At 40.2% G+C, this 22,535-nt stretch overlaps 1 protein-coding gene across 15 annotated transcripts in view; it reads left to right on the forward strand.

Annotated features, from left to right (window-relative positions):
- Positions 1–17,789, forward strand: part of UNC79 (unc-79 homolog, NALCN channel complex subunit) — a 115,228-nt gene extending 97,439 nt beyond the window's left edge. For 11 of the 15 annotated variants that reach the window (XM_054067118.1, XM_054067120.1, XM_054067123.1 and 8 more), the window contains 6 exons: positions 4,084–4,259; positions 5,882–6,068; positions 7,476–7,673; positions 9,791–9,868; positions 15,569–15,610; positions 16,315–17,788. In XM_054067118.1, coding sequence (XP_053923093.1) covers positions 4,084–4,259; positions 5,882–6,068; positions 7,476–7,673; positions 9,791–9,868; positions 15,569–15,610; positions 16,315–16,515 — 882 coding nt within the window. In that variant the 3' untranslated portion in view covers positions 16,516–17,788. Of the gene's footprint in view, positions 1–4,083; positions 4,260–5,881; positions 6,069–7,475; positions 7,674–9,790; positions 9,869–15,568; positions 15,611–16,314 lie in introns of all 15 variants that reach the window. The other 4 variants (XM_054067127.1, XM_054067132.1, XM_054067133.1 and 1 more) reach the window with 4 other exon arrangements.
- The last annotated feature ends 4,746 nt before the right edge of the window (positions 17,790–22,535 follow it).

Genomic DNA, 22,535 nt, shown 5'->3' on the forward strand with positions numbered 1-22,535 from the left:
AATTCTTTTAGATGCCTTAGAAAAGAACTAGGCTAAGTAACGTTGCTGCAGTATAATAGGAATTAATAGAAATGTAGCTTTTTCCTTTGCTAGCAACATAGCATCTATTGTTAATAGCTCAAATAAAGAATTAATGTGCTATTTCAGCTAATGTACCCCTAATATCCATAATGCTGTGGTGGGTGCAATATTTATTCTATTTTGTATAACACTATCCCATTAGGTAGTTTTATTGTTCCATCTGAAGCTAAGTACTGTGTGACCCATGAGCTGGAGGTGTAACTTTGGCGGTTAAAATCATCCTTTTTGCGGAAGGAAAACACCCTCTACATGTGAGTGGAACCATCTGGCACATCTCAATGCCTGTCGGACTTAGAGCACAGTCTTTTGAGCTACACACCAGTAGCCTTGACAGCCGACTGAACATGAGCCAGCAGTGTGCCCAGGTGGTCAAGAAGGCCAATGGCGTCTTGGCTTGTATCAGAAATGGGGTCACCAGCAGGTCCAGGGAGGTTATTCTCCCTCTGTACTCAGCACTGGTGAGACCGCACCTTGAATACTGTGTTCAGTTCTGGACCCCTCACCACAAGAAGGATGTTGAGGCTCTGGAGCGTGTCCAGAGAAGAGCAACGAAGCTGGTGAGGGGGCTGGAGAACAAGTCTTATGAGGAGCGGCTGAGAGAGCTGGGGGTGTTTAGCCTGGAGAAGAGGAGGCTGAGGGGAGACCTTATTACTCTCTACAACTACCTGAAAGGAGGTTGTGGAGAGGAGGGAGCTGGCCTCTTCTCCCAAGTGACAGGGGACAGGACTAGAGGGAATGGCCTGAAGCTCCGTCAGGGGAGGTTCAGGTTGGATATCAGAAAAAAATTCTTCACAGTAAGAGTCATTGGGTACTGGAACAGGCTGCCCAGGGAGGTGGTCGAGTCGCCTTCCCTGGAGGTGTTTAAGGAACGGGTGGATGAAGTGCTTAGGGACATGGTTTAGGGAGTGTTAGGAATGGTTGGACTCGATGATCCAATGGGTCCTTTCCAACCTTGTGATTCTGTGATTCTGTGAAGGGTGGATTTCTTTCACATGAAACGAAGGCAGAAGTACAACTAGGCCTTGGTGCTTCTAACTTCTGCAAAGCTGGAAAGACAGAAGAATGATATGGTAGTGCACTAGAGGGACTGTTAGAGAATGGAGGAGAGCCTGTGCTGTCAAAGATGCAGCCAATTCTGAAATCTGGCAGCAGAGTTTTAGTCCTTGTATATCAGCAACTCGGTGATCCAAGGGGAAATTTGTCAACTGAAACAGGTCATGTCAAGCTGCTGTTATGTGATCTGAAGCTCAGCTGATGGAAAAAGAAAAACAGTGCTACTAATAATAAAAGGTGTCGATGATCTGTTTTCCTAATAAATCAGCACAGTGTTTCCCTGAAAGGGACCCTCTTTTACTACACCAGTCCTCTGCTTTAGGTTGGTTTTGGTGGTTCATGCCACAAGTTCACGTGAGTGTTCTGTGGCAGGCAAGACAGAATAAATGATAACCTGTAGTGAATTTTGATACTGGAGTTTATTTATGAAGCAATAAGATGAGAACTTAAACCCTACTAGTTTCTCACACACTGATGTTCTCAGTGTCCACCTGTCCCCTCTACCACCTCATGCCCCAGAGGGGACACTATTACAAGTTAATAGTGCTTACCACAAAGTAAGAAGAGTCACAACTAAACTCACACTCGTGTCTCTTGAAACTCACACTAACTTTGTTTTGCTGGACAAAATACCCTTTTTCTTAAGTTCTTACCCTGTTGCTCATATGCCTTGAATCCCATTGAGTTTTAAAAAAATACTCTAATAAGGGAAGCAACCTTTTGTGCTGCAGTAGAAATGTACTTCAAAGTACAAACTTAATCTTTTTCAGCTGAATTGGATTGCCTTCCCGCTCTATTCTTTATTCACCTATTCCTCTGACAGTTCAGACCTGGTTTCAGGATAGATAGGCAAATGAATCATAAACGAGGGAGACGTACATCTGGTTTGCCAGTTCCACAGAAAACCATGAACTTACCTGAAACCAGGAAAATTTATTTATAAATACTTGCAGGTATCCTTTCTCCTGTTTGAATGTTTCTGTGGAAAGCTGTCTGCCTTTTGCACTTTTTCCATCTGCCCCTTCTCCCTTGTAGTCTGATTTTTGGAAATGCTCTTAACAATGCTATATCTTATAAGATGATTATTTCTTATGCTCAGCAAGGCTATTTATTTATAATTTTTTTATACAAGGATATTGGTAGAACATGAAATAAAACCCAGTTCTTCACTTCTGTGTTTTGAATCGGACAACAAACTTCCCAAATCTGTAGTGTGGCCATTTAAAACTAAATCAGGACAAAATGGGCTAAAATTTCTTGTTGACTTTATTTAGGCATACAGTACAAGAATCTGACAGCAGGATTAATGTCATAGAAGAGTTAAATATGACCATAATTTTATGTATTGTAAAGACTAAGCTTTGGCTGTCTTTGGAAAATGAAAAGGCAGCTCGTATTTAAACAGACCAGATAAACTTATTCTGTGGTTCTACCATAACTGGAAAATATTAGTAAGCATTTCTAAGTTTACGAATAGGCAGAACTTTAAACAAATTCATAGCATCTAGATTCAAACTCTTGTGAGCTGGTTTAATATACTTACATTGCTTGTGTTTTATTAACAGAGATGTTCCTAGGGAGTCCTAAGATTATCCAGTTGTACAGTTTCTTACTACGAGTATGTATTATCCACAGCATCTGGACTACCAAACTAACACAAAGAAAACTATATGATTTATATGACCAGTAAGAATCCCAACAGCAAAAGTTTATTCTTAGTTTTCAAATTTTGAAATTTCTACTCACTGTAGAAATTCAGTGAGCAGATATAGTTAAAACCATTTATTCATTTCCAGTGTCCTATTTCGCATATCTGAGAACAGTTTCCTTGAAAGAGGTTAACTATTTTCAGTCCTGCGTATTAGAAACTATTGAATTATAGAAAAGGTATAAATGTTAATTCTCAACCTAATCACATTCCAGTTTATGGTTTCTATTCAGTTTATTATCTTTATTCCCCTTGGGATAACAGTTTAATTGGTAAAGCTAAGCAACGTTTTGTTTAGAAAATGCCACCATTTTTGAAGAATTATGGTCTGTCTGCCCCGTACCTGTCTATACCTATTACCTGTCTCTGTAACAAAGTCAGTAGATATTCATGCTGGTACTCTTTTTTCCCTTGAAAGAGACTTAAAGTAAGTGATTTCTTGAGAGTCTAAGTTGCTGGGATCAGGTATTCATCTATTATAAAATATTATTGGTCCACTGATTTTTATTCTGTTATAATAATTCAATAACTAATGACCTAGATTTTCTTGTACAAAGCATATGGCTCTCCTTAAAGCAGGGAAATGCACTCAGCATGTATTCTGTTAGTGTCATAGTGAAGGCAATGAAAAGTTAACTTAATTAGAAATGCACAAGTATCTCAAGAAGCACCAATGAAATATTACTTAGAGCTGACCAGTCAATAATAAGTTATCTTTCCAGGCATAAATATTTGTGTGTTTCTTGGTAAAAGGTTTATCCCTTTTATTTCTTGAGCTTAAAGGCATTAGTAGCAGCTGAGTAATGCAAGAGAATCATGTTGCCAGTGAATGAATGACTGACAGCTTGTTCCTGTACATGTAAAGAGTATTGCACAAGGAATGCCCAAATGCTATCTTATTAAGTGGTTAGATTCTTTCATCTTCACTTAAGCTGTCTGGATGTGCAACCACTAGTTTGTATTCATCGTCTTTTGAGTTTGCTGATACAAAAGGTGCCCATACATTTTGCACAATTCCTGTTTTGCGCAGGCTCTTGAAAATGTGGCCCTCCATAGCAAGATCTGCATCATAAAGCTGCTACTAATATAGAGACTGGAGAACTTTTAAAAATCTATTTCTTGAGTTTTCTTCTTTAGTTTTGTAGACACAGCTAGAGATCCTGAGAAGGGAAATCAAATAGAATATGCTGTTGCTCGGAAGATCTTAGCTTCTGGTAGGAAATCAGATCTTTGCCTTGCAGAGTCACATGAAGACTTGTTCTCAGCCACTGCATGAAGACACGTTTGGTGGACATCTGAAAGTTGGTTTAGCTCAGATTGCTGCTATGGAAATCACACGAGGAAACCACAGAGACAATAAAGCTGTGATCCGATATTTGCCTTGGCTTTACCATCCTCCTTCTGCAATGCAACAAGGGTGAGAATGCTTTTGCAGAAAAGGGAATACTAAAATGAGTTATAAATCTTCACAAGATTCTGTGTTTATGGCTAGATTCCATAGATGAGGCCTGTGATAGGGAATGGCGTCTGTGGTACATTGAGTATTTAGATTATGTGCCAAAGGGAGAGTGGAGGTAACTCCATTGGCTTAACTGAAGTTACCCTGGCAATGAGTTGAATCTTGATCTAGGTACAGATAGTGAAAAGCACATGAGTACTTGATCAGTCCTGGAATTATAGAAAATATGTTGGGAGTTACAAAATACAATGGGAAATGTCCTTTGAAACCATGGAGTACAAATTAATGAGAACTATAAGTGTAAGCCTATTGGTACGACAATAAAAAGACTGACATAATCTGGTTAAAGTTAGATGTGAGAAGTCTGGCTCATCAAGATGTGTTTTATCCTTTTTCACTTCGAGAAATCCTGATCTACAGTGTTTTATCTTCAGAAAGAAGAGAGGTACTGTCCTTTGTCTTACAGTGACAAAAAGCAAGAAGTTTTGAGTGTAGACTATTGGACTGTGTTTCAACAAATCTGTATTCTTGGTCCAGCTTTGTCCCAGGCTACCTGGCCCAGGATTCTAAGTAGCCTAAGCTACTTAGGCTTCAGTCCTGTAGATACATCTGCATGTACCTTTATGTAGAGCATATGAGTTTTGGAAATATGGAGTTGCCTCCATGCACTTTAGTTGCTTGCGTGTAAAAAACAGACTATATGTTCTGAGGTGAACTAGTGAATTCCTTTTACACCCCATAGGTATGTGAAGAAGAGCATCATATCAGAGTCTATTAAAGAGAAAATAAATTAATGGAATGCCTCTTTGGTGCTATGAGTCCTTGACAATTACATCAAATTAGAAAAACAGTAGTAGAGTGGCCCAGTAAGTAGCTGATTGAAAAACAGCTACTGTTTTTTTCCTCTGTCTATGAATTCAAATGACTATATAATTTGAACTTGGTAGCAGCAAGAGAGCAGACAAGATGACACCATAAAAGTGTTACTCCTTTTTTAGATTACATATGCACATTGCTTTACAGTTAAACATTGCACTAGATGGTGGATACTTAAATGTAACAAAAAAGCTTAGTCCATGCCCCTAAAAGCATGCAGTCCAAATGTCTGAGGAGAGGCTTAAGCAAAAGAGAAATGAACTCCATTTTACCAATGGAGAAGTGGAATGCAGGGGAAGTAAGGCATGGTGCTTGGGAGCTCGCTGTGGAATGCAGTATTTCCTCCTATTGCCTTGTCAGTTGTGCTGTCCAGAGTTGGGAGAAGCACTTCTCCTGGGGCAACCCTGCTCATCTGTTGATTTCCATGTAAGACATCACTGGAACCGGGGAACCAGGAAATGTTTGAATGTGTTAGCCTTTTATAGACACCATTTCTTAGATCCAACAAAAATGTTGTTGGGCTTATTAGTGGTATATCAAATCCAGTAAGTTCTGTGTGATTCTTGTCTATCCATAAGCTGTACCAGTGATCTGTGCCTCCAGCACACTAAAATGGCATCTGCAAAGTGTGTATAAGGATACTCCCTGTTTTAGGGGAAAACATAAAAATTAGCAGCATTGTGAAATCTGTTCTTTCTTGACAGGCCCAAAGAGTTCATAGAATGTGTCTCACACATTCGTTTGCTGTCATGGCTACTCCTGGGGTCTCTGACACACAATGTTGTTTGTCCAAATTCTCCATCGTCTTGCATGCCTATTCCACTGGATGCGGGTTCACAAATTGCTGACCACCTTATTGTTATTCTGATTGGGTTTCCAGAGCAATCAAAGGTAAGGGATTCTGTGTTTTAAGTGGAGATGTTTTATAATATTTGCCTTATTATTGTAAATGCTTATTTGTTTCTTTCTAAGAAAAAAAGGAGGGGTAAAACCTTATTAAAACCAGACATCTAGGGAAATAAATCTCTGTAGTTTATCTTGTATAGCTGCTTCCTCATGCTTAAAAACTGGTGATGAAATCACTACAACTAAGGTCTGATTTCAAAATATCTCAACACAGAACTCAGAAAGGAAAAACTAAATTCCAAATTGAAGATTTATCAATGGCCATCTCTATAGCAAATCTCTAGAAAGTTATTTATTCTAATTTTATAGTAGAACTGGGTAACCTATAAATAATGTGATCAAATCTAATGACAAACAGGGATGGTTCAAGCACAACTTGTGCAGAGCACCTTCAGAAAGAAAGAAGAGTTACTGCAAATCATAAGCCATTTGTGACATTGGTTTGGCACAGATATAGCAGCACTCTTTGACACCAATCGGGTTTTTATTAGCAACAGAGTAAGAATGATTGCACATTTGACTTGTATGCAAAATCCTTCTTTATTGCCCCTCACCTGGCCAAGACACTGGTGCTTCCCATTCATTTCATTAGTCTTTAATACTTCTTTCCAGTTACTAAGCAACCATTGCAATATTTGGTGCAGTCATACTGCCACAAACCATGAATAACTGTTGCATTTGCAAACTGAGAAAACACCTCTGAACAGAGGTGTCTTTTTTGTAATGAAGTAGTTAATATCCGGCACTGCTGGAGGCTCAGACACTATGATATATAACATGTATTAGCAAAGAGCCATGTTTGACTATGCAAAATGTAATTCTCTGTTAGCTTTCCAATCCAAAACTTACTTTCCTTGACTATGGGCAGTTCTGTCCCAGCAAGGTAGAAATGGACCACAAATTAACAGAGCAGATGTAAGATGATGTATTTTGTATGATGGCCTTCCATTCAGGTGATCAGAATCTGAATGATTCACCCCAGCTGCATCTTTGAAATGGGGATTTGTACATGCTGGAGCCTCTATGCCTTCCGCAGATTGCAGTGGAGTTTTCCATCAAGAAAGTCTCAGCTAGTCCTGAGTAGCTGTTCTGCAAAACTAACCTTTTCTTTAAAGGGACTGACCTTAATGCCATGCACTAAGATTGCATGGAATTGTGTGTTAGCAAATGCGGTTTTTAATCTGTAAATATACAAACAGCTTTTAAACATGGTGAAGATGTTATGAAGTGTATTTGACTTAGTAGTTCCTAAGCAGAGGGAAACGTGGGAGAGTGAGGGGCAAGAGTGCACCATGAGATGCATGACAGAAGAAGGCTTTGATGAAAGCCTCTGCACTGTATCCCGATGCACTTATTCAACTAAGCATTTTCCTCTATTTCCCATTTCTACAGACGTCTGTTCTGCACATGTGTTCCCTCTTCCATGCATTTATATTTGCCCAGCTCTGGACAGTGTATTGTGAACAAACAGCAGTAGCTCCGACAGTCCAGAATCAGAACGAATTTAGCTTTACAGCCATCCTTACAGCCCTGGAGTTCTGGAGCCGAGTGACACCTAGCATCCTACAGCTAATGGCACATAACAAAGTGGTGAGTCATATGCTGTGTACGGATTTAGTACAGATTAAACTAGGAGGGCTTGGCTTTGTTCCAGTCTTTCAGTGGAATACATTGAACTGTGAATAGTGTTATAAAGCAACTTTGATGCTTTTGAGAAATTTAAGGGAAAGCTAATTTGTAGTGGTTTAACGCCACAGTGGGCCTGCGGATCTAGCTAGGATCTTGCCTGGAACAGAATCAAGAGCTAGAGTTGCTGATTGTTGGATTAAGGTCTCCCTGCATCGTTTCTCATTTTATATATCTTCCTGCTCTTCATAGTGGTCCTGTTGTTTCTTTTGATTCTACCTTACTGGAGCAACTAAATGTTTTAGGATAATTCTGTGAATAGCCATTTGAATATATTTTATCATGTAATGGTAAAAAAAATACAGAAATGCTCGCACTTGACTCCTCATAACCCATTGGTGTCTCATAAAAAAAAACTACATAAAAGTCTCTGGAAACATTTTTGAGTAATTAATGACTTCAAGGAGGTATCTCTGGAGATAAGATTTAAAATGGAAATGTTTGCTCTGTGCAGAAATCATCCAGAGCATTTTTTGGAAATAACATTTAAGCATTTATTTATCTCAGCTGCTCACTGCTGTTCAAGCAACTTTGTACAGTAAGAACCCGGAGGGGTTCCAGCAGCCTTCTCATAGGTCCTAGCTTTGCTTTGCTTTGCTTCCTAGCTTTGATTGATGATTCTCTGTGCCTGCAGACTTAGGGTTGAGAGTTTGTTTCTAATGGGCAAGGTGTATTGCATTTCCCACTTCCCAGAAAGTCATGATAAGTTTGTCATGACTTGTAAAAATATTTTAACTTCCTTTGAGATGGTTACTAGTAGCTCCAGCTCTCCAGAACCTGAGCTTCCAAGAACCAAGCTTTTTGAATAAGAACGATTGTTTATATATGGCCCACTCCTTCTTAAGTCAGATTTTTTTCCCTTTTTTTAAATGGAGACCTGCAATCTATACAGAAATTATTTTATGCAATTCCCCTTTCCCCATGTGAAATATCCTCCAACCCAGGTAGGTCTTGAATATCTTTGAACCACTTACTTTTCCTTTATGTCTTGTTTTATCGGGCAAGGACCACTTAAAGCTCTTTTTAAAATATATTTTAGCCTCTGACATCTAGTGAGGTCTCTGTGGTTGAAAAACCACTATTGAGATCAGTAGTTCATGAAGTTCCATTTGAATGAATGGGAAATATGCGTAATGCTTCTACCTAGCCAGTTGTTTAGTCAGACACAAAGACTTCTTGTCAAGCCTTAGGACAAGAATATGAGCTGGAAGTCCCAAGTTCCAGTCCTTATTATGAAAGTATCTCATTATGTTATTAAACTCTGCCTCAGCTATCGCTCTGTGAAATGTAGATAATAATACTTGTCTGTCTCACAGGAGTGTTGTGAGGTTAATTAGTTAGTGTTTGTAAAGCGCTTTGAAGATGAAAAGCAATACATAAAAAGCTAAGTTTATTATTATCGAGGGGAATTTACCCAAGTTCAGACAGGCATTGTAAATACTTAACTCTGGCTCAGAGTATTTGTCTTGTACCTATGAATTTAAACAACATAAAACAAAAAATGCTGTCTGCTACCAAATAACTGATATTTGCATCTGTCATACTTTGTGATACAAAATGGAAGAATTATGGACTAGCTGCCAGTTTTGAAAAATAAATTGTCTTTTGATGGGGTAAAAAAAAAAAGATGTTTTTGTGCATATGTTAATTTTCAAAGATTCAGTAAATAAAAATATCAATTTCTGACACACTGATTGATGAGAACTACACAGCAAAGGCATGTAAGAGGATTTATGATGATGTTTTGATGTGTGATATGAATTAAAATGCCTCAGACACTCTGAAATATTTAGCAGATAGGTGTTGCTGCATGAGGGGAAAACTAAATAAAGAAAAATACGCCTTGTGTGCTCATGTAGTATTTAATCTTATATGTCAGTAGTTAATAAATATACATCTAGTGATTCAGTGTCATTGCCAAGCAAATACAGGAAGATTTTGAGAGTCTGTTAGCTTGGTTTACAGCACTGTTATGCTGTACACTAACTTGTTTTTTTTATGCTTGATTTTGTTTTTTCAAGATGGTGGAAATGGTGTGCTTGCATGTGATTAGTTTAATGGAGGCTTTACAGGAATGCAACTCTACTATCTTTGTTAAGGTAGGCATACCACACCATGAATATTCAGTTAATGACATTGCCTGTCTGTTGTGATTTCTAGATATACTGTCCTCTGCTTCCCCTTCCACTCAAAAAAAATAAAGTGAAAGAGGCTGAGATTGAATGCTAATGCAAATATAAAACTTAGTAGAGCATAATAATAAAATCTCTGCTAAGAAGTAAGACCAGACCATAATTACAAGGGCATGTAGTGACAGGACAAGGGGGATGGGTTTAAACTGGAGGGTGGAAGATTCAGACTAGACATTGGGAAGAAATTCTTCACGCTGAGGGTGGTGAGGCACTGGCACAGGTAGCCCAGGGAAGCTGTGGATGCCCTATGCCTGGAAGTTTTCAAGGCCAGGTTGGATGGGGCCTTTGGCAGCCTGGTCTGGTGGAAGATTTCCCTGCCCAAAGCAGGGGGTTTGGAACTGAGTGATCTTTAAGGTCTCCTCCAACCCAAACCATTCTACTATTCTATGATAATCTCAAATCCAAGTTCTCCTGATTTTTTTGAAATGAACTTCTGGTCTACTTCTGCTTTCCATTGTTGCGATAGTCTTATTCCTCTAATGGACTGTACTGGTGTCATTGACTTGGAGAACCTTTAGGTACTTTCTCAATTTTCAGCCATTCTGGAACTATTAATCATTATAGGTCCTTTGCAGATCACCTAACTGTTCTTTACATTCTTCTAGGTTGATAGCAAGTGCCACAGTGGTTTTCTCATTATTATATGCCTACATACCTGACAGTCAAATATTATTTGATAACAAATCTTCTTCCCTTAGGATGTGTAACAGGGTATACTTTTGTTAGAGAAACAAATCCTGCATGCTCCATTCATGTAAAATTCTATTTTTGGAAATAAGTGGTCAGTCTCCTATGGGTCACCACAGTGTTTTTAGAACAGAGTCCCAAAGGATTAGGGTAATCTCATATGCATAAATTGATTTTACTTGCCTTTTTCACATGTTTTCCCATTGCGTTATTCTGAAGGGAGTTTTCACTTAAAAGATCAACAAATCAAGTAGTTAAATGTACTGTGAATCTAGCCAAAATATGTTAGTTTATATAGGTTTTCTGTTGCTAGAAAGGAAACTTCTGACTGTTGTTTTACTCTAGTCTTCTATGGTCAAGCAAGAATTTAAAATCACGTAGCTAAAATGGAAGGTGTTAATGTCAGCTGGCATGAAAATATTCACACTCGTGAAAACACAGATTCGTAGTCAGTAATGACTGGATTCACTACGGAAACTCTGAGACTAATGGATATTAAAGTGATTATGGCTGTCTGGGAAGACATACGGGCTTGTCATTCAGCTAGTCCAGGATGTCCAGAATTAGAAAAGGATGAAGAATGGCTGTGAGAAGAGAGGCATTTAGGGCCGAATTCTTATCACATTTCAAATGAATACTTTCAGAGGGTTATATTTGAGAATATATATCAATAACAAGCTAAATCAGTTTAAAGAGATGTTGTTACTACAAAATCAAGCCTATAAACCTATGAGATTCAGAATTAGGGTGCTAAGATTTTTTTCATGATGAGTGGATGGGAGATGGAAGAGGTAAATCTGGATGATAAATCCCCTTTACTTAGCCTTAAAGTGAAATCCTGCAGGAACAATATACTTACATAATAACATTACAAGTTGGGTAGTCTCGGGTTACTATTTTTTTTCTAAACTGACTAATTATAGAAGTATTGTAGATCTGAAAAACAAGTGCTATGAACTAGGGAAAGACTCACTGTACATGTGAAGTCCTTCAAAGAGGTAGAAGTGTAAAGCATATTCACATAGGAACCTGTAAGTGAGTGGCATCTCTGTAATTAGAAAAAAGACCAACTTTGAGACTGTTTCTGCTTCAGTGGCTGTGAAGAAGTTCTGAACTTCGTTACTCCTTCTTCAGAAGTCTGCAAGGATGACAATTCTTTGAATATTAGTTGACTGGGCACGTTTTTCATAGCTTGTTTTATTCTAGACAATGTTTCATTGCTCTGCCTTTGATAATGAAACAAACTTATGTTGTGCGCTGAAGCTTTTTTTTTATTATTATTTTAGATATAAGCCTTTCAAACAAGGTTTATTTTTCACTGGAGAAAAGGACATGGTGTAGTGAGAGAGATGTTTTAAACCAGAACTTTCTTAACACTCTTTTGGAGATTCATTCAGCAAAATTAATAATTCCTAATGACTTCCTCTTGTAACTGATCAGAGTAGCACTGATAAATCCTGACTGTTTATCATTCTTATAATCATATTTACTGCAATGTCTTTTATTCCACCAAAGGAATCAGGTGCTGCAAAAACTTAATTTCTTAATGAACTCATTGCATGATTCAACACACATGTATCTCAAACGCACTACATTGAGAAGATGGAGCATGTCACATGATGCCAGTTCATTTATGGGATAGCTGTCCTAGGTGGCCATTTTCTGTATGAAAAGTGAGGGAGGAATATGTCCTAAAACAAGTGAGAAAAGAAGATGTAAACATTTCATTTCTCCTTCACTAAAAGACCTTTCTTTTAAGCTGGTGATAAGCACTGCTTTGTCTCCTCCTTGTATGGTGCTGAGGTTTCCTCCTCATAGTACTGTGTTGACTTTTGCTATTAAATTGAACTCACGCTGATAGCATTGAGACATGTCTTGATTGCTTCCTATAGTCTTTGAGCCATTCCCTGTATTCTCTGAGGATATTTTTTAGATCTGATGTTAAACTATCTTTATCAATCTGGCAAGGAAAACGAAGTTTCTTTCTGGTGGAAACATTTAAACTGTTATGTATTTGTTTTTCTTTCTGAGTTGGAGTGAGAGATATGTTTATATATACATGCACATTTATGCAGATGCACACATACCACTTACATATTCAATTAATTATATTTTCCACTGAGGGGAAGTGTTCTGATTTAGGAGGGCTAAAATGAAAGTGTTCAGCTTTCCTTCTGTTTTTCTGCATCAAAAGAAGCAGAAACTAGCCATCCCAGGACAGTCATCAATGATGGAGACCGCCTCCTTGGTATGTTTGAGGAATTCAGGAGCCTACAATAGTGAAGGCAGCAGCTGAGCAAACCACATCATCTTTTCCAGAGACTCAGGGATTTTAGGTAGCTCCAGCAGCTGCTAGGTAGACTTCTAAAGAACTGGGCAGGCAGCAGAGTTAGGAAGCCAGAAGAGCACAGTGACCAACCTGTTCTCCAGACTGGTTTCCATCAAAATTTGCTCTGGAATTAACATAATTCTGTTGAAGATGTAAACTCCAAAAAAATGTCACTGTCTCACAGCAGTCTGTTCTTCCAGCTGCTCTCTCTAACTAGCGTTATGTATTTATTCTTTGTGAAGCCAAGGCTGGCTGGGGATTAGGTAATAAAACTCAAGTGCCTCAATAAAAATATCTTGTTGTCTCATGTATCTAACTGGCAGCTGTAGGAGCAAAGGGTTTTTTTGCTTGTGCCTGCAGCAGAATGTTTTTTTTTTTCCCTAAATGTGTCCAGACCTTGGAAGACAGAAGTAGTGCTGGAGGACAATGATCCATATCTAACCTTAGACCTGTACAGCGTACATATCAATATGAGCTAGTTTCTGTGAGTGCCCTTTATAATCAGTGGAGATAAACAGGTATTTTTGGATGTGATTCATCTTGCTTTGGGACAAGGTGAACTGAATATGAGAATTACTTGATTCTGTCAGCTGACTCTAAAAGACATCCAGTGCATTGATTCAGATGCAGAGAGTACCTTGAGTTTTATGTCTAGCTTCCCCCCATGATTGATATACTTCTGACACCAGTCCTATCACCACAATCTAACTCCATAGGGTCTTTCTTAATGCTGGATGGAGTTTTCAGTGACATTTTAGTGATGGCAGTGGGGCATAGAATAAAATCATAGAATCACTAGGTTGGAAAAGACCTCCAGGATCATCGAGTCCAACCATTCCTGTCAACCAATAAATCATGTCCCTGAGCACCTCGTCTATCCATCTTTTAGATACCTCCAGGGATGGTGACTCAACTACCTCCCTGAACAGCCTCTGCCAGTGCCTGATGACGCTTTCCATGAAAAATTTTTTTCTGATGTCCAGCCTGAAGCTCCCCTGGCGGAGCTTGAGGCCATTCCCCCTTGTCCTGTCCCCTGTCACTTGGGAGAAGAGGCCATCACCCTCCTCTCTACAACCTCCTTTCAGGTAGTTGTAGAGAGCAATAAGGTCTCCCCTCAGCCTCCTCTTCTCCAGGCTAAACAACCCCAGTTCCCTCAGCTGCTCCTCTTAAGACTTGTTCTCCAGCCCCTTCACCAGCTTCATTGCTCTTCTCCAGAGCCTCAGCATCCTTCTTGTAGCAAGGGGCCCAAAACTGAACACAGTGTTCAAGGTGCGGTCTCACCAGTGCTGAGTACAGGGTCAGAATAACCTCCCTGGACCTGCTGGTCACACCGTTTCTGATCCAAGCCAAGATGCCATTGGCCTTCTTGGCCACCTGGGCACACTGCTGGCTCATGTTCAGTCGGCTGTCAATCAATATCCCCAGATCCTTCTCCTCCAGGCAGCTTTCCAGCCACTCTTTCCCTAGTCTGTAGCACTGCATGGAGCATGGCTTCTCAGTATGCTTACCTGTTCCCTTCTCTCCAAAAAACACATTGGGACTTGTAGTCATGGGGTCTTATTAAGCACTTCATTTGTGTGAGAGCCCATGGCAGGATGTACAGAACTCGCATGTCTGTTGCATCTGGCTGCATTCCAGCTGTTTTGACATTCATCTATCTGTAAATGCTGAGGTTTGAATATGGTTCTTCATGTGGTAGACTGTGATCAGTCCTGACAGAGCTGCATATGATTCTCTAGCGAACAGCACTGAAATTGGAACAATTATCATTCCTTGCACAAGGGAAACTGCACTTTATCTCATGTTGCCAGTAGTGATTAGGTTTAACTTCCAGCTCTTTGGAAGCATAATTGGCAAATTGCAAATTTTAATGCCATTTAGAGGAACATTTTAGAGCAATCACCTCAGTGGTTAAATTCATCTTGGAGGGCATAAATACTTTTGCTAGGAATGCCTCTCTGCATACTTGGAAATAAAAGACTGAAATACATATAAATCCATTCATGGGTCACAAATTCACAGGCCTCCTCACCTTGTTGTTCTGGATAGTTAGAGTTTTTACTTGTGCTTCCAGGCCTAAAAGTCACATTCTACAGTGAAACACTTCTGCGACTAGTGGCTTATAAAATGCTGGATACCATTTAAATATCTGTCCTATCATTAGGAATTTCTGCTGTGTGTCTTTTTCAGTTCTTGATGTGTAACTCACCATACAGAATGTTTGCTGTATTTATTCCAGTATCGCTCACCTGCACATACAGTAACACCCGGACAAGGAAAATAAAAAGTGATCTCCTTTAACAAGATTTTATTCTGTAATCTCATCGTTTCTTTAAACAGGATATCAGTAATCGATGCTGGTGATTCATCAAGCCTACAAACAAGGGAGGCTGGCTTCTTTACCTCTGAGAGTTACCTGCACCCCTAAATATGCATCATTTAAAAAAAAAAAAAACATTTTCAGATTTGTGGTTTAGGATATGTTGATTTGGACAGCTAAATGTGTTAGATATACCCTTCTCTGTCTCACAGGAACTGGAGCATGTTCACAGTCCCTTCTATAATAACATAATATACCTCTTTTCTTACAGCTCATACCAATGTGGTTGCCAATGATACAGTCAAATCTAAAGGTAAGTTGGTTCTTATCTTTTTATTCTTAGTGCTATACATTTCTCTACATTCTGGAAATAAAATCACTAGGGGTGGTCTCCAAACTCTCTGATAATAGATCACTGTAGTATATCCAGATGCACTGAATGGCTCAGCACTGAAGGTCTTGTGCGTGAGTGTACATAGAGCATCTTCAGCTAAGATACTTGTCTTGTAATCAGTACTGTTCTCCATTTCCCTTCTGAAACACTTTAACCAGGTTCTGCAGCAGGACCTTTCCTCCCTGTTTACTCTGATTAGTTGTTCGCTGGGCTGTGGTTTTCTTCATGTTTTAGGCTTGAGAGTCCCCACACAAATCAGGACTGGGACTCTTGACTCAGGATATGGATTTGGGTTCTATAGCAGATATTGTGGGCCTGCTTGCTTGGGTTGAACTGTGCCAGCTGGCCCTGCTTGTAAAAGAGAGCAAGGTGGATCAGTGTGGTTTGCCAAGGCAAGAGGATTTTGGTGATGAGATTTAAAGTGGTGATGGTGTCAGTACGGAGATGCCTCTGTAAGCACATTTGCCTTTCATGGCAACAACTACAGTGTAGAATGTGGAAGACAGAAATGTGACACTGGGGCAGTGGAGGAACTTTTTCTGGCCAATAACCAGTGCCTTTCACAGTGCCGTGTTAATGTATGTATTAAAGGAAAGAAATAATGTTTTGCGTTATTTCAACAGTATTTGTCTGCTGGACTCCAGCTACGCCTCCAAGCCATCCAGAGCAATGTCAACCATCATAGCCTAAGGATGTTACAGGGGCCAGGACAAATGAACAACAGCTCATCTGTGCTCCGCAAATGGCTGCAGTGTACCCAGTTTAAAATGGCTCAAGTGGAAATTCAGTCGTCAGAAGCAGCATCTCAATTTTATCCTTTATGATTCATGTAATTTGTTCCAAATGTTCATTTTTAGCCTAGCAATAACAGGGTTAGAGCTGTAAAAGACCTTTTGTATAAATCAGTATACAGAGTACATACTGTATCTATACTTTTTAGCCTTGGACAGACTACGGAAAAGCTTATAATGGGTGAACCTCAGAGCCTGATCCTGCCAGTCTTTAATTACACTTACTCAGGATCAACAGGTTCTCAAGTCAGCATTCATGAACATGTATTTGCAGAATTTGACTCAAATCTATCACATTGTACATATGTCTCTGATCATTTAAATATCTTGTTCTTAAATGTTTTGTTACATATTTTTGAAGCTAAGACAAAAATCACTTTTCTTTAACTTATATTTTTTTTAAAAATAGAGTTGTAGGTATTCGCAAACATATGGAAGTGCTATGTTGCTATTTTTTGATGATAACAAAAGAAAACAGGGTTTTTAGGAACGTTTATAGGAGTTTTTGGAGGGGTGGTTTTTTTTTTTTTTTTTAGATTCACAGCTGGCAATGCAATAAAACCTGTCACTATAAACCAGTGATGTTCTAATGAGGCTTTTTGTCATCTTCTGGGAAAACAGCAGCTTGTAAGGAGAGTTATTATAAAGTGCACTTAGAAATTAGGTCATTAAACTGTGCCAATTAACTTGTCTTTTTCTTTATACTGTTTTTCAAAACTGCCAAGTCTGATTTCTTATTTTTTGAAATACTGCTTTTACTTCATTGCTTCTGTGCTGCTCTTCTTTGTAGGTTTCATAGAAGCCTCTTTAATTTTGTGACTACTGTATTGTATTCTTCTGTCAATACTTGTATACAGTGCAATTAAAAATGGATATCCCAGACCATTCTTATTGATGCCTACAGAAATTCTGTTGCAGACTTCAAGAGGAGCATGATTGGACGTGAAGTTTTGCATAGTGGCCTTTACAAATCACAGTGTTTGCATACTTTTGTATTAAACATGATGTTTAGTAATGGATGAGTTTTAATATCACTAAGGGACTCAGCCAAAGCCTATTGGAATGTAAGGAGACTCAATTAATTCAGTGGATTTTACATAAAATCTTGAGAGCACCGTGATTTACCTTGTAATTAATACTTAAATCTGTGCAATCACAGATGTGTTTTCTGTCCTTTATTCTTTAATCAGTGCATCACAGGAATACAAACTCACATTTAAGTTGTGTATTAGAATGCTATTAAATTCCTAGTCTTTATTATTTCTATCAGAATCAATGTTTTTCCTCCCTGATTGCATGGAAGTGGAAAGGCGTACCTGTGAAGAACTGCCTGAGTACATTTCTGTGATTGCGGAGGGTCAGTCTTTCCTCAGTGTGTTTACCAAGGAAAAAATGGAAGTATTTGCAGATGCCATTAAAAGTACTGTTAGCATGTGCTACCTTGCTTAAAAGATGCATCGCTCTGTGTTTTCAGTGGAGAGAAACTGATTTAACTTTTCTTCCTTCTCGGATTCACACATTAATAGACTCTAAGCTTAAAATGGAACTTTCTATCCAAAAGAAAATCTAAGATTAATTATAAGCTATTTGATTGTAACGGGTTTTGCTTGAGGTCTGCAGAGGTTTTGAGTTTCTGGAAAATGTTTTTGTCTTGATGTGAAGATTATGAAGAGATCCACCAGATGATAATTTCTCAATGTTTCAGGCATTGGTTTTTGTCATGCTGAATTGAGATTGCACAGACCTGTATGCATTGATAAGGGAGGGCTTTTTTCCCAGATTTTCATAGTGGTGAGAGGGAAACAGAATTTTCCTTTTCCGGCTTTTTACTGGGCTGTGGGAAAGAAAGATCAAAGTGATACAGAAATCATTTTGCATCTTCCCATACTTTCTCTTTTCCCTTCCCTTGTCACTTACTAATTATATAATCATTACAGAATCACAGGAGAGACCTCTGGAGTTCATCCGACCCAAGCCCCCTGCTCAGGCAGGGTCACCTAGAGCCACTTGTCCAGGGCCATGTCCAGATGGCTTTTGAATATCCACAACCTCTCTGGGCATCCTGTGTCAATGTTTGATCACCCTCAAAGTAAAAAAGAGTTTCCTTGTGTTCAGACAGATTCATGAAGGCTGTTCTGGTCAGTAAAGATTAAGGCAAAGGTGGCATTCAATTTTTCATCCTTTTCCTTGTCTTTTGTAGCCAGATCTCTTGTCTTACTCTGCATTAGGCCTTTCCCACAGTCTTTCTTTTGTTTTGTCACCTATGTACAGAAGCCCTTCTCGTTCTTGACATCCTTTGCGGGTTCAAATCCTGCTGGACTTTATCTTTCCTAACTTCATACCTGGATGATTGAACAATGTCTCTGTAGTCCTTCCAGGATACCCATTCTTGCTTCCACCATCTGAAGGCTTCTTTTTCATGTTTGAGTTTGGCCAGAAGCTCCTTGTTCATCCATACAGGTTTCCTGGCTTTTTTTTGCCTGACTTCCAACTCATCGGATGCATCACTCTTGAGCCTGGAAGAGGTTATATTAAGTATTAACCAGCTTTCTTGGGTCCTCCTTATAGCAGGGCTTTATTCCATGGGATATTTCTGACCAGATTTTTGAAGATGCTGGAGTCTGCTTTATTGAAGTCAAAGACTGTGAGCTTGCTTTTTACCCTGCTCCCTCCCCTCTGGATCCTGAACTCCATGGTCTCATGGTCACTGCAGCCAAGGCTGCCTTCAGCCTTCATATTCCCAACAAGCCCCTTGTTGGTCAATATGAGGTCCAGCAGAGCACCAGTCCTCATTGGCTCTAATCACTTGGGTGAGGAAGTTGTCTCTGTACTTGCAGAGCTCCTGGATTGCTTATGCCCTGCTGTGTTGTCCCTCCAGTCGATATCAGGGTGGTTGAAGTCCTCCGTGAGGACCAGGGCATGCATATGTGAGGAAGCTTCTAACTGTAGAGAGTCTCATCTGCTTATTGCCAGTTAAGTGGCCTACAGCAAACATCCACTATGATGTCACTCCATCTTTTCTTTAATCCTTACCCATAAGCTCTAAGTTGGCTCTTCATCTATCCCCAGGCAGAGCTCCACGCACTCCAGTAACTCACAGAAAGGGCAATCCCCTCTTGTCTTGGCACCCTGCCCTTGCTGGACTCTATGTCCCTCTGTTGCAACACTGCAGTCATGGGACCCATCCCACCATGTCTCCGTGATCACAGTGAGACAATAGCCCTTTAGATGCACACAGATCTCTAACTCGCTGTGTTTATTCCCCATACTGTGTGCATTAGCGTACAGGCACTTCAGGAAAGCCCTCCAGCATTTTGGTTTCGCAGAAAGGGTTTTGGGGCTTTCTCTGTAGCCATTTGCTTGTTCACGTGAAAAATGCTGATGGTGATCCTAGTGGAGCTCCTTTTTGTTGATTTTGTGATCTCTTCCTGTCACATCACCTCAGGCCCTTTGTCTGTCTGTCACTCTTTCACAAGGCTGCAGTTCTACACTGACTGTATGTTAGGCAGTTGTAACTTTGGCCTTCAGGGAAAACGGAGCTGTGGACTGTTTTCAATGGGACTGACTCCTTAACTTCCTGGGCTGCATTTTCTTTGTGCTTGTGTCTGCAATACAGAAGAGAACTTCGCTGGGTAACCACATCAATTGGGCTCAGCTTCACTTATCGTAGGGTCTGGGGTAACCCTAGTGACAAGGGAGGGTTATTGGGCCCCTGAACAAGGGGCAGGTGGGAGAGAGGGATGTATGTATTTCGACTTGCTGCTGTGGCGTGGTGAATATGAAAGACAATTGAAGGGCAATGAGAGGGAGGGAATATGAGGCCCTTTGGTGTGGGGTGGGTGAGCTCAGATCGGTTCAGTGGGGATCATGGAAGCTTGATGAACACAGATAATTTCCAGGGAAGGGTAGAACCTGAGAAAGTTTGTCTTTAAAAAGTCACTTTTAGAAAGTAGGAACCATGATCAGGCATCTCACTCCATGGATAATGAATATAGACAACATGGCACAAGTGATTTCCCTGCCTAGAAAAATCTCTGCCTTAAAGCATCTAGCATTCTGACTGGCAAAACATAAAAAGAATGCAAATATAGTGGTGGGTAGTTACTAAAATTGAACACAAACCAAAACCAAACCTAGTGAATCCAGGTCCATAATTAAACACTTTCAGACTTTGTGGGAATTCAGATCCGGTTTCAGCTCAGGGTTTAGAGATAAGAGCTGGTCACAGAACCTACATCCATACCTGAACACAGGGTTTGGTATGGATTTGTCACCCATTACGATTAATATGGTTGTTGTAGAGCTGTAAATATGGATTGAGAAGTTCCTTTAGCATAGAGAATACAGCCTGGAAGATGGTATGACTGATGATTAGGAATGTGTTGACTAATGACAACAAATAACTTGGGGATTGGCCAGACATAGGGGGTTTTACACCTCGTGAAAAAAAAGTGCACTCTAGACATCTTCAGAAATACAGAAATCTGTATTATTGTTTTTAAAAGCATTGTAAAGCATATCTTTACAGTGCCTGAGGTCAATGTACAACTCAAGTGAGTCACTCACGTTATCTCTCGGAGATAGCCTAGAGCACCAATTCTTTATGTTCTGTAGGAAGATTAGGAAGTAAACAACATTTGGTGCTCCCTGAAAATGCTACCAAATAGCAGAGGCCGATCTGCTCTGCCACACTCCCAGCACAGCTGTGTCTTTGGGGATCATAGAATCACCAGGTTGAAAGGGACCCACTGGGTCATCGAGTCCAACCTTTCCTAACACTCCCTAAACCATCCCCCTCAGCACCTCATCCACCCATCCCTTAAACACCTCCAGGGAAGGTGACTCAACCACCTCCCTGGGCAGCCTGTGTCACCAGAAGCAGAATCCATCCTCTGTCTGATCATAGAGATCTGCCATTTAGGAATGACATTTAGCCATCTATTTTGATAAACTGTTTAAATCAATGCTGATTGCCAGGCCTGACAGAGTTAAAGAATGAATCTACTGTGCACTGAACTGTGACATTTTCAGCAAGATGGGCACTTTGGATGAAATGATTGTTGAAACCCCACACCAGCCGTGGCGCTTTGTACCACTGCATTACGTAACTCAGTGTCCTGAGATCAAGGTTAACATCTGGGCACCTCAGAGCACTTCCCCGCAGACTGTTGAGAAGGCTACGCGCAGGACCACACAAGCAAAAGGCTTTTGCAGCACGTCAGTTTCTATCTAGATACGTGCCTTATCTTATACGTAACATTTCTGTGACATCTCATTAGAGCCGTGGCAGATCAAAGGCCCTGAAAACATGCGCTTGGTCTTCTGGCACTGTCTTTCATGCTGTGACAGTGCTCGGTGTGCTCTAGGACTGATGAATGTGCTGGGCCCAAAGATTTCTCTGAACTCTGGCCTGCACGGCCTCCTTTCAAGCTGGATGAAGATTAACAGAGCCCAGGGCTGTTTACTTTTGGCTGGTGTGTCCTTGTAAAGAGCTTTGCAGCAAAGGTTCCCATGCCGTTCACTCAACTGTACGCTGCTCTGGGAGAGTTTCATCCACTGTATTTCCTTGTTGCATCCTAATGTGGCTCTTCTGGAGGACCGAAGTCTATACCCTTTCAGTCAGAATTGAATCTTGATTGCATGAGGGCTTTTTAAGTCAACGATGTGGGTTTTAGCAGTCTGCCTGACATCAGGCAGAGGCAACAGCATTATCTTTGGCTTAAAGTTGGCATACTGTGTGTTTGGCTTGACGGAAATTTGAAAGGAAGGGCTCTGCATTTGTCTGTTGATTTATAACTCTGGATTACTCTGTTCACTTCTGCATCTTCCTGCTGAGCACAATTTCAGCTGCAGGCTGAGCATCAAGGGACGGCAGTGAGAATAGCAACTGAAGGGGAAGATGCCCTGATGCTTCTCCAGCTGCCAAGGGGTCAAGCAGAGAACCTCAACCCACCCTTGACATCAGCCGCCCCCGGGTGCTCACTGCTGGGCAGTCAGGGGCCACTACTGGAAATGCTTTGTGTCAGATAACAGAAGGCCACGTGAGGGTGAAG

Source organism: Cuculus canorus, chromosome 5 (genome assembly GCF_017976375.1).
Source record: "Cuculus canorus isolate bCucCan1 chromosome 5, bCucCan1.pri, whole genome shotgun sequence".
NCBI classification, from domain to species: domain Eukaryota; kingdom Metazoa; phylum Chordata; class Aves; order Cuculiformes; family Cuculidae; genus Cuculus; species Cuculus canorus.